Source organism: Thalassophryne amazonica, chromosome 17 (assembly GCF_902500255.1).
Source record: "Thalassophryne amazonica chromosome 17, fThaAma1.1, whole genome shotgun sequence".
NCBI classification, from domain to species: Eukaryota; Metazoa; Chordata; class Actinopteri; order Batrachoidiformes; family Batrachoididae; genus Thalassophryne; species Thalassophryne amazonica.
The window spans coordinates 30,530,793-30,544,791 of NC_047119.1; the positions used below are offsets into that span (position 1 = coordinate 30,530,793).

At 39.2% G+C, this 13,999-nt stretch overlaps 2 protein-coding genes across 2 annotated transcripts; one reads left to right on the top strand and one right to left on the bottom strand.

The window, feature by feature from the left end:
- Positions 1–400: 400 nt before the first annotated feature.
- On the bottom strand, positions 401–2,248 carry LOC117529640 (serine/threonine-protein kinase TAO3-like). The gene is made up of 2 exons (XM_034192481.1): positions 2,046–2,248; positions 401–640 (listed from the first exon to the last, which is right to left on the bottom strand). Exons 1-2 carry the CDS (start codon positions 2,226–2,228, stop codon positions 593–595), a joined length of 231 nt encoding a protein of 76 aa, XP_034048372.1. The 5' UTR covers positions 2,229–2,248; the 3' UTR covers positions 401–592.
- A 1,669-nt stretch (positions 2,249–3,917) lies between these two features.
- LOC117529429 (calcineurin B homologous protein 3-like) lies at positions 3,918–6,884 on the top strand. The gene is made up of 5 exons (XM_034192212.1): positions 3,918–4,077; positions 4,179–4,240; positions 6,341–6,448; positions 6,531–6,578; positions 6,734–6,884. The coding sequence occupies exons 1-5, from the start codon at positions 4,002–4,004 to the stop codon at positions 6,866–6,868; spliced, it is 429 nt and encodes a 142-aa protein (XP_034048103.1). The 5' UTR covers positions 3,918–4,001; the 3' UTR covers positions 6,869–6,884.
- Positions 6,885–13,999: the final 7,115 nt, after the last annotated feature.

Genomic DNA, 13,999 nt, shown 5'->3' on the forward strand with positions numbered 1-13,999 from the left:
CCGTACAATAATATTCACATTCTGAGCATAAAACAAAATAAAAAAAAGACAAAGCAGCTTAACACCACGGGGGGAATCCGCAGCTCACTTTCCACAATATCCCTCCATGTACCTCACACATTTAGTGTCATACGAACATGATGGGTTTCTATTTAACATATCAAAGTGCCCATTTTACTAAATTTCCTGATTTATTCATTTCATACCAAAATGGAGAGGCCATGGCATGGAGGAGTCTATTTAGCACACGTTTGGAGTTACACTGACTTGATTTTATTGATATATTGTAGTATATTTGTTTTATTTCCCCATTTCAGCTTTCACAAAGGAGTCTCATTGCAAGTAACACCTTGATTGAAAGTTGTGAGATCTGAGTGAAGAAAGCAATAGTTATCCAGCTGAGTCACCGGGGTGTGACAACGGTCAAGTGGATGTGAGAGGGCATTGGATAGGTTGTCCACTAAAGATAAATCCACTTTCATCTGTTGTCTTCTTTGGGGAAGTCCAGAGATCCCAAGCTTCCAAAGCCAAGGCTTCTACTTTCTATGTCAAAAACTATTCAGTTCTCTGTCCTGGCGTTCCAGCACGTGCTTTATTCTTCAGTGCGTTCCTTTTGAAGTGAGGCCAGTTCCTCTTCAATCTGTTAATAAGGATAATGGCAGTTATCAATGAAAATCACCACTAGGCAACAGTACCCATAGGTATGACGATAATATGATTCACCAATGTGTGTCGCCCCCCCGCCTGCTCTCCCAACAAGTGGTGTGCCAGGTGGTGGGGGCGGAGCACACTTGCATAAATGCTGACATGTATGTACAGATCTGATCACATGGGGCCAGACAGCAAGGTCTACGTCTCAGCTGAGGAACACCTACCGTGTTTGAAGGACATGAACGTACATCATTCTTCCGTGAGGTGCGTGTCTCTGCCTGCTGTCCTCATGTGGAAATACATAAAAACAATATCGCTTTTGCGACGGCTGGAGATCGCACACATTGACAGGCGGTTCCAGCTGGAATGGACCATCAGATCATGTGGACACGCAACAGGTGATCTGAATGTCACGTCTGTCTGACAGGACACGCATTGCAGGACCATATGACAAGCCAACAGTACAACAAATACGCCACTTTCAGTCACGTATCAACAGAAATACGTGTAACAAATGCTGTTTGGTCAGTTATTATGGCATTTATTTCTCTTTTTTAAAAATACATTTACCTGCTTGTTGATTTTAGCCATTTCACGCTCATGTTATAAGACAGTGATTGTAGCACAGTGGTAAAGTTTCTATCTGGTAATCAGAGCTTAGAGGTTTGAATCCTGTGAGTGGCATTTATTTTTATTTAACCAGGGTTTTTAACCACGGGGTTCTGTATTGCATCCCCTCTTATGTATTATTTATACATACAAGTACAAACATAAACTGGGTTTATACATAAAAACCCAGTGATATTCACTAATTATACAGCTGTTTTTTATTTTATTTTTCTTCACATCAGTGGCGCAATGTGGTGCACCATGTCCCAGCTGCTCACACTGTGTTCCTGCTTGCACAGCACCATCATGTGCATGATATTGTCGCAGGTGGATTGTTCACACCTGCCCGTCAGCTCAATGTTTTTGTGGTTCGCTCATATGAGCTGTTCCGACGTGATTCACCCTGATTTGTACTTATTCGTACTATGTGTAAAGGGGCCCTTAAAGAAATTCCAAGGTCAGACTTCACTGACACACCAAATTTGGTAGAAACCAGCAAAGGTCCTCGGAGGAATAGACTAACAAACAGCAAGGCAGAATTGACCTTGGTCAAAATGATTTACCTTTGGCAAATTTGACCTTGATGGGCAATTTCATAACCCACCTCTATATGTATGCTGACTTTTGTGCAAATCAAACATAAAAGTTGACCTTTGACCCCAATACGCTTTACCCACAGTATTTGAGGTTTGTTAAATATGATCTCGCTAGAGTAACATATAGATAATATACATATATAAGTATTTGTAGCTTTTAAGTATTTAAATCTTTGGTACTGAACATACCTTCTGTTCAAGGTGAGCTCTTCGTATGGAGACCTTCTGCTCAAGTTTCTGCTGCTCTCGCTCATGTTGGGCCTCCATCTGTGACTTGGTCTTTCTCTGGTACGCATCCAAGAGTTCCATCTCTTGCTTCAGCTGCTGCTTTAGAGCTTCACACTCTGTTTCCTGCTGTGCTTCTAAGCGCATCTACAAATACACAACCAAGAAGCCTGAGTAGGGACTCAACAAGAAAACAACACGTCATCAGCATAGAGAAGGATTCACACATTACGTTGCAATAACCAGTGTTTCAGAGATTCAAATGTGCTTTGAATTTGGGAGAAACCTTGTACATTGTAATGTAGTTCTTAATTACTATTTACATGTTACATGATTAGTTGCACCTGTTGCAGAGTAGTAGCTAACTAGTAAACTTGTGGATCAATAATATGATAAACAGTTATTTCTGTTATTGAGAGAAAAAAATCATGCTGCTCTTTTATTCATCTTTATTATTTTTTTTTTAATGTTTGTGACCTGAGGAGGATGCAATAAAAGCTCAAGATGAAAATGGAAATGGTTCATCTAGAAGAGGCATGCATGTAGTACTTTTTAATCTACATATCTACGTATTGGGTTTTGATCCTCTTTGAGTTGTGGAAGTGTTGCCTAAGACAGAGGAAGTTAACAGAATTACAAATAATATTACAGAAATTTGTCAGTGTTGTTCTCAACAAAAAAAAACATTCTATCAGTAATGTGACATTCACTTAATTTATTTGCACAAGGAGGACAACTGCAGCCTGGCCCATAAGTAACTGGACAGTGATACCATACTATATATTATAATAGTATTGTATCTCCTTCTTTGTTTTGCCTATTATTTTGCAACTTTGCCTTTATCGTGTAGAATTTCAACATGCAGTCTTAACACTCTGTGCACACATGATCCTAGCATATTTTAAAAATTAATCAGACTAGGTCCTGATTAGCACTTGGCTGGGAGAACCCTTTGGAACACCAGTGTGAGGAAGGGCATCTTCTGTAAAAAATAAATCATCATTCTATATTAGAATACCCAAGTAGCCTCTGTGTGCGTGCATGCATGTGTGCGTGTGTGTATGCCTTCAATCATGGAGAAACTGTGGAGAGCTGACATTTGCTGTTTGGTATGCTTATGTATTTTTTTTTTTTTTTTTTTTTTGCTGATAATTAGGGTTCAGGCACTGCCACGATGGCGTCATCTGGAGTCAATCCATTTGAGCTTCAAACCCACTCTGAGTGACCTCACAGAGGGTTTGTCTAGTGTAGTCTAGTTGTACGGTCAAAATCAAAGGTCACTCCAAAATGTGCAGTTTTATCTCACAGCACAATAACCACAGCTTTCACAAGTTTTGAGTGGCTGTGGAGTTGGCATGCTGACTGCAGGAAACCAGTCTCACAACTTCAGGCCATGTGTAACCACACCAACCCACAGCCACCGCATCTGACTTCCCCCTAATCAAGATTTTTTTTTTTTCTTTAAGCTCAGTTGCACAATTATGGGTGGCCTTTTATTGTGAACATTCCAAGGCATAAGTATGCAGTAATCATGCTGTTTAATCTGCATTTGGACACAGCGCACCAGCCAGGTGGATGGATTACAGTGGCAAAGATGAAGTGTTCACTAACATGGACTTTTAACAAATATGTTGACACAGTTTGAGAGAAATGAGGTGTGTGTGTGTGTGTAAGAAATCTTAGATATTTTACTTAAACTCATAAAAAATGAGTGAGCAGGAAATTTTCCATTTTTGAGGAATATAATTTATTTGTTGCCATCAGATTTAAGAGTTGTAGAATTGGCAATAACTTTAAGAAAAATTGGAGGCTATTTAATCTTTTTTTTTTTTTTTTTTTTTGGTCATATATTTTAGAAATTTTCGACAGAATGGTGAAGGAACCGTTGAAGAGATCAGCCTGGAGGAGTTCTTGGTGGTTATGTCTCATTTCAAGCCTCCATCGCGGCACCTGACACAGGAACAGCGGCAGGCCATCAGGAGGGAGAAACTGAGATGTGCGTCTCCCAACAACCAAACACAATCCATGGCCGTGATATTCTTTAGAAATCAGCAAGACCGCAGTATTCACACCCGTGTTCACCTGTGTTTTCCTCAGTTTTATTCAACATGCATGACACCGACAACGATGGAACAATAACGTTGGAGGAGTACCGTCATGTAAGTCTCTGTGGGCATCTACACAAACATATACAGCAGTTTTTTGTTTTGTTTTTTTTCTCTTCTTTTCTAAATGAAGTACAGTCTACAGAAATTACTGCTGAGTGTTGCACACATGCACCATGTGATTATTTAGTGGTTTTCCTGTTTGGTTTTCAATTTAACGTGACTATGAGCAGAGTGTTGCTGTCGATCATTTTCGGTGTACTGCTTCCTGGTGCACATGTAAAGAAGTCATTGTATGCAGAAGCAGCTGTTAATCTACATTTTGTAGTTAAAAATAATTAAATTTCATGTTAAACTGCACTTTAACTGTCCTGTTACAAACAGACTTTATATCTGAAATTGCTTGTTTTATATTTCAGTGATATATGTCACAAAGTCTATATCTGGACTCCTGGGGCCTCATGTACAAAGTGTGTGCAGTGCTGGGCACAGCTAATCAAAAAGTTAGCTTTGATAACCGCTAATCAGCTAGCTGAAAAGTTAGCTGATTAGTGGTATGTCATTTTTTTCATTTGTAAAGAAAAGGCATTTGCTAAACCGATAAGTCTGTTAAGTTGTGATTTGACAACCGTGTGATATAACCGGGCGCCGGTATGGCACACAGTTGTCAACCTGAATCACAACTTAACAGACTTTTCGGTTTTGCAAATGCCTTCTTTTCTTTTCTTTTTTTCTTTACAAAAAATGATTTACAAAAGCATATTTATTGTAAACACCAACACACACATTACATTAACTTGTGTTGGTTGTTACATAAAATGAATGAATCACCCAATGTGAGTGCAGGCTCAGTTTACCCATAATCCCTTTGGGCATATGTGTGTTATGTTCAAAACTTCACAATTAGTGCATTATTTTAAAATTAAACGATAGGAAGGGCATCCGGCGTAAAAACCTATGCCAATTCAACATGCAGATCCACCTCGAATTTGCTGTGGTGACCCCGAGTGCAAACAAGGGAGCAGCTGAAGTGACTTACTTTTACAAATGACAAACTTGACTATCTGGATGAATTTGATTTATAATCAAAACCACACATCAAACCTGCTTTCCTTTTCAAAACATCTGCCTCACGGCTGGACTGCTGTACACTGTTAAAAATAATGACTTTTGTATTTTGGGGGTAGAGTTGAGCTCAGCTGCCTCACTGCTGCAAAATACATAGCAGATAGGAGCCAACAGGGTTTAAAAGTGTTTTTCACCGTTACTATGTAAAAAATGCTAGTGGTCTAAAACTTATCGGAACTTAATCTATCGGAAGCAAATTGGTCTGCTGAAGGTTTTTGCAATTGGTTGAAGACTATTCGGGTTAACAAAAAAGTTTGCTTCGCGGATTAGCAGAACTGTGCCCAACAAAATGTGATGTACGTGTGCACCCGAGTAAAACAAAGAGCTAAAATGAAGATTAATTAACTGACTATTTCAGAAAGATTCTGATTCATGAAAAGGTCATAAAGACACATTTATCTCCCAACACAATACATATAACGACACTTGGGCATCGATTCCATACGTCTCACGATTCATATGAAATCTGATTCCACAAGTATTGCAAATTGGTATTACATTATATTGTGATTTTTGTTTCCTTTTTGTAATACTAGACCATAGGGACAAGTTAATTATAAACATAACAAATTGCCCCATCCTTCTTCTTTTTTTTGCACTCTGTGGGTTATGCTTCTTTAAATAAATACGTTAGTTAGTCAGACGATTAATACAACTCCTATATTTCATAGATGAGTTAAGAAAGGTAGAAAAGAGGTATTTTCCAGACTGAAATTAGCATCTGATTGCTTTATTTATTTTCTTACTGTCATAACTATGGCAGGGGTGGTGGCCAAGTGGGTAGGACAACTGGTTTTGGAAGGTTCTCAGTTAAAACACCACCCCTGCCACATTTCTCCATGTAACGTAGCATTGCAACAGGAAGAGCATCCGGCGTAAAACTTGTGCCAATTCAACATGCAGATCCACCTCAGGCGACCCCGAGTGCAAACAAGGGAGCAGCCGAAGTGTCTTACTTGCATAACTATGAGTAGGATTATTTTGGTTTCACCCTTGGCCCACATGCCTGTGTGTGTATGTATGTAGGTGGTGGAGGAGCTGTTATCTCGTAGTGGGGCAGTGGGAAAGGAAACGGCCAAGTGCATTGCTGATGCTGCCATGTTGGAGGTTGCCAGTATTTCAGTGGGTCACATGGTATGTCAGCCATTGTCTCAAAGTCTTCCTCAGCAGTGGTTATTTATTCATCTGGATGACGTGTAACTTTTTTTACACCCAGGAACCTGACGAGTTCTACGAGGGAATCACATTTGATCATTTTTTCAAGGTAAGTACACAGAACCTGCAGTGTAATTTAAATGCTTGATTGTAGTTCACTTTTTAATTGCTGGATGTAATGCACCAGAGATTTAGTTTGTGCAAATCTAATAAGAGCAACACGTCACTGATATGTATTATGTAATCGAAATGCCTTCTTTGCAGTTACTCTGTGGCTTTGAAATTGAGTCAAGAATGAGCATTCGCTTTTTGAATGTGGCACACAACTCTATGCAAGTGAGATACACTAAACTATGCAGTGAGTTTGGGATGATGCGGGGAAGCTTATTGTGGCTGTAATGTTTTTTATATACACTTGAAATCTTTTTTTCCTGTTACCCTTTAATACTTGCATTGCCTTATCTATGTTTAACTATGCAGATTCAAAGAAATTCTGCATAATATGAATGTATTATGATTGATATTTATTGTTGTTTTTTACTGCAAGCAATAACCTGATCTAACGAGTTTGTCAGTTGTTGGCAAAGCAATAATTACATGTCCAAATCAAGAGTAATTGACATGAGTGCATGGAAATATGAATATTTAAGGGCTGTCTAAAAATGACGTCAATCAATTTAAAAATCAATAATCAGGGATGTGTGGGTTTGTTAAATGCACTTGTAAATGCATTACGCATGCATCGTTTGAATGACTCTTAATCATCCACTATCACACTAACATGGTGTATACTTTGCACAAATTGCACAATAAAAATCCTGTGAATCAAAAATTTGACTTCATTTCATGTGTACCTCGGATTAAAAACAAACCCAAATGATCATGAGATAATGGTTTACAGCTTGTGAGGGGAAAAGTGGCCAAAATGATAATGCATTACTGTGGAAATGGATTTGATGCTGTTGCTGCTCATATTCTATTAAAGTGGATTATATCTGTTATTTTCTTTAGTAATATTCACTTGTTTTGAATTCTGTGTGACTGGGTTTTTGGTGCTATCGTGCAGCACGGAAAGTGCTGACCGTTTGTCTGCTGGATGTTTAAAGGTTTTATAATATTAATTATAATATTACATTATTCCCTGTTAATGCCAAATGATGATGTTTAAAGCTACGCTGTGGCATTTCTGCAGCTGATTCATTCAATGTCTTTGACTTCCTGCTTTACTGTTTGAGCTTTGTGTGACACTGCCCTCTTCAGGTCACTACTTGAACAGCATGTGAATAAGCATGATGACATCATTGCTAAAGTTCTTGCGTTTTTTTTTTTTGTTTGTTTTTTTTTTTTTTTTTTTAAAGAAAATTGTACCACTTTGTGAACATCCTTCATTTGTCTGCAGTTGGAAGACAACAATTAGACTGAGAAGTGGAGAAATGGATTAAAACAGCTTTTTTGGAAGTTTACTGCTGGAATTTTATTGTGAGATTATCACCTAAACACATACAGCTTTGTAAGACAGTTTCTGATTTAATTAGTTTTTTATACTGTCTTCATAAAGACTACCTATAAAAACATGGTCCACAGAAAAATATGGTAGAAAGCAAGTGTCTCAACGTGACACACATAGGATAATTTCAATTTATTATTTATATTGCAACAAAGGTGCCTCGAGGCACTTTGCGAAAGTAAGATGTAACCCGTAGAGCATGCATACAGGCATCAGTGGTCAGGAAAAACTCTCTGATATTAAGGAAGAAACCTCAAGCAGACCAGACTCGGAGGAGTGACCCACTGCTTAGGCAATTCTAACAGTTACAAGATTTTTGCAAAGATGAAGAAACAGAAGACAGGAAATCAAACAACACAACATAAAAAAAAAGAGATGGACCAGTAGGTGTCATGAATACCACTTGGGAGGGACAAATGCAAGCTATATTTTCTGAAGGCTACATTATCTCTTGAGTTAATTTTGCATGATGGCAATCAATATTGTGCAGTTTCTTGATTTTATTTGTATAGCCTTTCAAACTGACCCCAACTAACCAAAATTGAAAATTTCTCAATCCTTTTTTTTATGCATAACTACAAAATCTAATATAAAATAGTACTGCAATCACACTTAAATATCAAACGTATGCAGAGATGTCTAGTTAAATGATAACTATACCATAATAAGCGGGTATTATACGAGTATAGAGAATGAATGAATTTCAATTTAATTTATTAAACTTATAGAGCGCCAAATCATGACAGCGTCATCTCAAGGCACATAAAACAACTCAACAATAAAAACCAAAACAAATTAAATAAAATAAAAAATAAAAAATCAAAGAGCATGATCAAAAGGTTAAAAGCATGTTAAAAAATAAAAGCATGGTAAACAATATTAATCATATAAAATAGAAAACAAATGCAACTTCAGATGCGACAAGTCTCCACAGAGTCTGACTGCCTCACTAGCACAGGGAAACCATTCCACAGGACTGGGCATGATAGGAAATACTCTATTTCCGACAGACTTTTTATTCACCCTTGGGACACAGAGCAATCCTGCATCCTGTGAGCACACAGCCCGGGCTGGTATGTAAGGCTTAAGTAGATCTGCCAAGTAGGGTGGTGCCAGTCCATGAACAATTTTATAGGCCAGTAGCAGGACCTTACAATCTGATCTTGCAAAGATAGGAAGCCAGTGAAGAGACGCCAAAATGAGAGTAATGTGGTCAAACCTTCGGCTTCGTGTCAATCGTCTGGCAGCAGCGTTTTGAACCAATTGAAGACTCCTGATTCTGGACTGCTGCAACCCAGAAAATAAAACACTGCAATAATACAATCTAGAAGAAACAAATGCATGTATCAGGGTCTCAGCGTCAGCCATAGACAGGATAGGACGGATCTTCGCTATATTTCGTAGATGGAACAAAGCAAAAATTAAAAGCATTTAGCATCCATGGTATTTAAGACCATAAAATGCATCTTCTTGGAAAAACATCAGAAGGATGCATTTGTTATATTTTTAGCCACCATCTTCTATATCCACAGCCATATTTTGTATTTTGTATGCGTGTAAAATTGAACATCATATTTGATATTTATGTGATTAGTGTTAAGTATTTTTGTTTAAAGGCAAAAATGTTATTTCATGAACATAAAATATTAGTTGATAGAGGGTCGCTGAAAGACTGTATAATCAAGACGCTATTGTGTATATAGTAAGTATTTGGCCTCAGTGGTAGTTTTGAGCCAAATTTAGTGGGCCTGGCCCATACACTCAATATTGTAGAGAACAAGCATACTAAAAATATCATCCAGAAGTAGCACAAAATAATAATTACCATCACTGGCAACTTGCAAAGCATATCAATAGTTGCTAATGCACTACAGTCCCAGTGCATGATGGGGACTATGGCACTTTGGGCCACTTTCTTTTTTATGTTTAGAAAACAAAAATTCAGAAGAGAAATTACTGTAAATTGTTCTCACTGAAAAGTGTTCCATTAAAAGCTCATATTTTAACACAATAAAAAAAAAATACTGAAAGTGGGAGGCAGTGCTGTTTGCACATTTTAATTTTGTTCTGTTAACCTAGCAGAGGTTTTGGTGCCACCATGCAATGATGATTTCTCAGCACCGCCAAGTGAACACTGGGGGTGGGGGGCAGGGTCTCCTGTGGTTCTGTCTTTTCCATAGATGATGCTCCAAACAGCCATCTCCTGTTCCCTTCATAATGTGCACTGTCCTCCAAAGAAAGGCAGCTACAGTTCCACAGAGTGAGGAAACTGAAGTATTTCTTTTATTTTCTCTGTGTCATCATGTTTTATGGCAACTGAAATGTCAATCTCTCCCACCCCCAACCAATGTCTCATCAGAGGATTCTTGGGTATCACTGGAACGACCGTCAAAGGAACGGTTACTGAGTAAGACTCAGTTGAGGTGTGTTTAGTGTTTACATACTTGCTTTTAACTGCACATTCACATACACATGATGGCTGTCTCATGTATGTGAGGCCGTTTGCTGCATCAGTTGCGCACATCCTCTGAACTTAACGCTATACAGTGCATCTGGAAAGTATTCATAGCACTTCACTTTTTCGAGATTTTGTTATGTTACAGCCTTATTGCAAAATAAGTAAATTCTTTTTCCCCCTCAAAATTCTGCTCTCAACACCCCATAATGACAACATGAAAAGTTTTGTTTTTTTTTGTGCAAATTTATTTAAAAAAAAACACTAAAATCACATGTACATAAGTATTTACACCCTTTGCTCAATACTTTGTTGATGCACCGCTGGCAGCAATTTCAGCCTCAGATCTTCTTAACGTGATGCCACAAGTTTGGTGCATCTATCTTTGGGTAGTTTTGCCCATTCCTCTTTGCAGCACCTCTCAAGCTCCATCATGTTAGATGGGGAGTGTCAGTACACGGTCATTTTCAGATCTCTCCAGAGATGTTCAATCGGATTCAGGTCTGGGTTCTGGCTGGGTCACTCAAGGACATTCACAGAGTTGTCCTGAAGCCACTCCTTTGATATCTTGGCTGTGTGGTTAGGACCATTGTCCTGTTGAAACGACCATCACCCCAGTCTGAGGTGATGGTTCAGAGCTCCGGAACAGGTTTTCATCCAGGATGTCTCTCTAAATTCCTGCATTCATCTTTCGTTCACTCCTGACTAGTCTCCTAGTTCCTGCTGCTGAAAAACATCCCCACAGCATGATGCTGCCACCACCATGCTTCACTGTAGGGTTGGTGCCTGGTTTCCTCCAGTCTTTGTCCCAGACCAGAGAATTTTGTTTCTCATGGTCTGAGAGTCTTCAGGTGCCTTTTGGCAAACTCCAGGTGGGCTGCCATGTGCCTTTTACTAATGAGTGGCTTCCGTCTGGCCACTCTACCATACAGGCCTGATTTGTGGATTGCAGCAGAGATGGTTGTCCTTCTGGAAGGTTCTCCTCTCTCCACAGAAGAAAGCTGGAGCTCTGACAGAATGACCATCGGCTTCTTGGTCACTTCCATGATTATAAAGCCCGATTGCTCAGTTCAGATATGCAGCCAGGAAGAGCCCTGGTGAATCAGAATTTTTTTCCATTTACGGATGATGGAGGCCACTAACACCTTCAACACAGCAGAAATTTTTCTTTACCCTTCTGTGCCTCCTGTCTCAGAGGTCTACAGACAATTCCTTTGGCTTAATGCTTGGTTTGTGCTCTGACATGCACTTTCAGCTGTGGGACCTTACGTATATGTACAGGTGTGCGTCTTTGCAAATCATCTCCAATCAACTGAATTTACCCCAGGTGGACTCCAGTTATGCTGTAGAAATATTGCAAGGATAATCAGTGGAAACAGGATGCACCTGAGCTCAATTTTGAGCTTCATGGCAAAAGCTGTGACTACTTATGTACAAGCGATATATATGCAAAAATCTGTGGAAAAAACTTTTTTGTCATTATGAGGTAGTGTGTAGACTTTTGAGAAATAAAAAAATTCATCCATTTTGGAATAAGGCTGTAACATAACAAAATGTGGAAATAGTACAGCGCCGTGAATACTTTCTAGGTGCACCGTACATCCGCAAGATGCAATATACCCATGAACAATAGGGGCCAGTGTCTGGATGATCAGCTGCAACAAAAAAATGGCCAGTTTTGAAGAGAAGTTGTGTAATCAGGTCCGCAATTACCCCCATCTATATGATGTGTCGTTGCCATTACACAGCGACAAATATGCTTGTCAGAACAGCCTGCAAGAGATTAGTAAAATTTTAGAACGCAGTTCTGTAAGTCTGAGTACACTGTGTGCCCTCTGGTGGAGTCCTCCATTTCACCTGGCTGCAGCAGATACGGGTGATTCTTTAACTACGGGCACTATTGGCCTTGTAAATGTAATTTCCACCACACCATTGCCTTACAATATAAAGCGCCTTGGGGCAACTGTTTGTTGTGATTTGGCGCTATATACATGTTCTGATGTCACTGTTTATCTCCATAGAAACTACCCAAACAATCTTTCATACAAACTGTTAAGGGACATTACAGTGTTGTGGAGGAAATTACGGCAATAGTGTGGGACAACTACATTTTGTTAAAAAAAATCACAACAGTTGTATGACATTGAATACCCCAATTATGTTTTGATTATTTTACTGATATTTTATTCAGAGATATTTTAAAACATTAGAAAAAATGTTTCTTTACTATTCATTTTTATCATTGAAGATCAAAAGTCTGGGTGTGGGACAAGCACAAAACGGCAATATTTGCATATAATGATGCTGTAAAAAAGGTGAAAAAGTCATCATAGACTAATAGAACAAATTTCTTAACACACTTTCATTGTAAAGATAACTATAAAAGTGTGAAATTTCCCCTTTTTTCTGTTTTTCATACAGTATGATCAAAGGACATAAATGCCCGTAGTCTAAGATCCCCCATACATGTGTACATTCAGAGGTGGGAATGGACCAGTTTTCTGCATGGGTGGAGGCAGCTCCATGTGTTCCCAGAGAATGCTCCCTGACCTGACCTTTCACCTTCATCCACTGATATGACTGGATTTAAGGGCCCTTAAAGTCATGATTGAGCAGCACTTGTACTAGCAAAGTCCTTGCTTCAGGACCTGGGTTCGGTCTTCCACAAACCGGCATTAATTTTGTGCACGTGATAGGATTTGGAGTATTTGAAAGTGATGACTTGCAGCTGCTTTTAGAGTCCTAAAACTATAAAGCGAGCAGTGAAAATGATCAACAATGCAGTCTTGCGAATATCCTTCGCCCTGAGGTGCCCTTTGTGGTCCTGCTTAAATAACACAGAGTTATAACTGGGAACTTGATTCATGACCCAGAGTGAATCCTCCGGTAACTTCCAGTTTCCTAAGAGCTTGTGATTGGAGTAAAGTTTGGTGATTAAAAACTCGAAGATTACAGGCCAATAGTCTGCCTTTTGTATATGGCACATAACTGTCTTCTGAAGTTTTAACTTTAAGTTTCTTGACTTTCCACTACCTGCACACATATATCCCTATGACACCACACACTGTAAACACTTACAGTTCTCTGGCCCACACCTTGTGACTGGCCAGACGGGCCGCCTGTTTCATCAAATCTTTCCTATCTGTGCGGCCTTATGTTGAAGACATGCGTCATTGGTAGCTGATATCACACGGTCAGCGTCTCAGCAGCTTCCTGATTTGCTTTAAAAACAACGTGATGGATCCTGGGCAATAGTGCTCCGGATACAAATATGCTGCAATAAAATGTTGTGTCTGTTTTGCACAATGTCTACAAGTGCCAATGGAGCACTTAGTCATAAACTGAGACAACAAAGTTAAGCCATTACCCTGGTCTCAGTAACCACTGAGGCTGAAGATGAGACCTTGGTCTTGAATGACTTGGAGACCCCTCATTTCTGTTTGCTACAATAAATGGTAAATGCACTGCATTTCTAAAGTGCTTTTCCATCTGCATCAGATGCTCAAAGCGCTTTACAGTAATGCCTCACATTCACCCCGATGTGAGGGTGCTGCCATACAAGGTGCTC

Excerpts from the sequence above, each read along its gene's own strand:
- LOC117529640 (XM_034192481.1), bottom strand. The coding sequence starts at position 2,228 with ATGCGCTTAGAAGCACAGCAGGAAACAGAGTGTGAAGCTCTAAAGCAG. Across the intron at positions 641-2,045 it reads GAGCTCACCTTGAACAGAAG|ATTGAAGAGGAACTGGCCTC; the intron begins GTATGTTCAGTA and ends CCTTATTAACAG.
- LOC117529429 (XM_034192212.1), top strand. The coding sequence starts at position 4,002 with ATGTCTCATTTCAAGCCTCCATCGCGGCACCTGACACAGGAACAGCGG. Across the intron at positions 4,241-6,340 it reads CGTTGGAGGAGTACCGTCAT|GTGGTGGAGGAGCTGTTATC; the intron begins GTAAGTCTCTGT and ends GTATGTATGTAG. Across the intron at positions 6,579-6,733 it reads CATTTGATCATTTTTTCAAG|TTACTCTGTGGCTTTGAAAT; the intron begins GTAAGTACACAG and ends CCTTCTTTGCAG.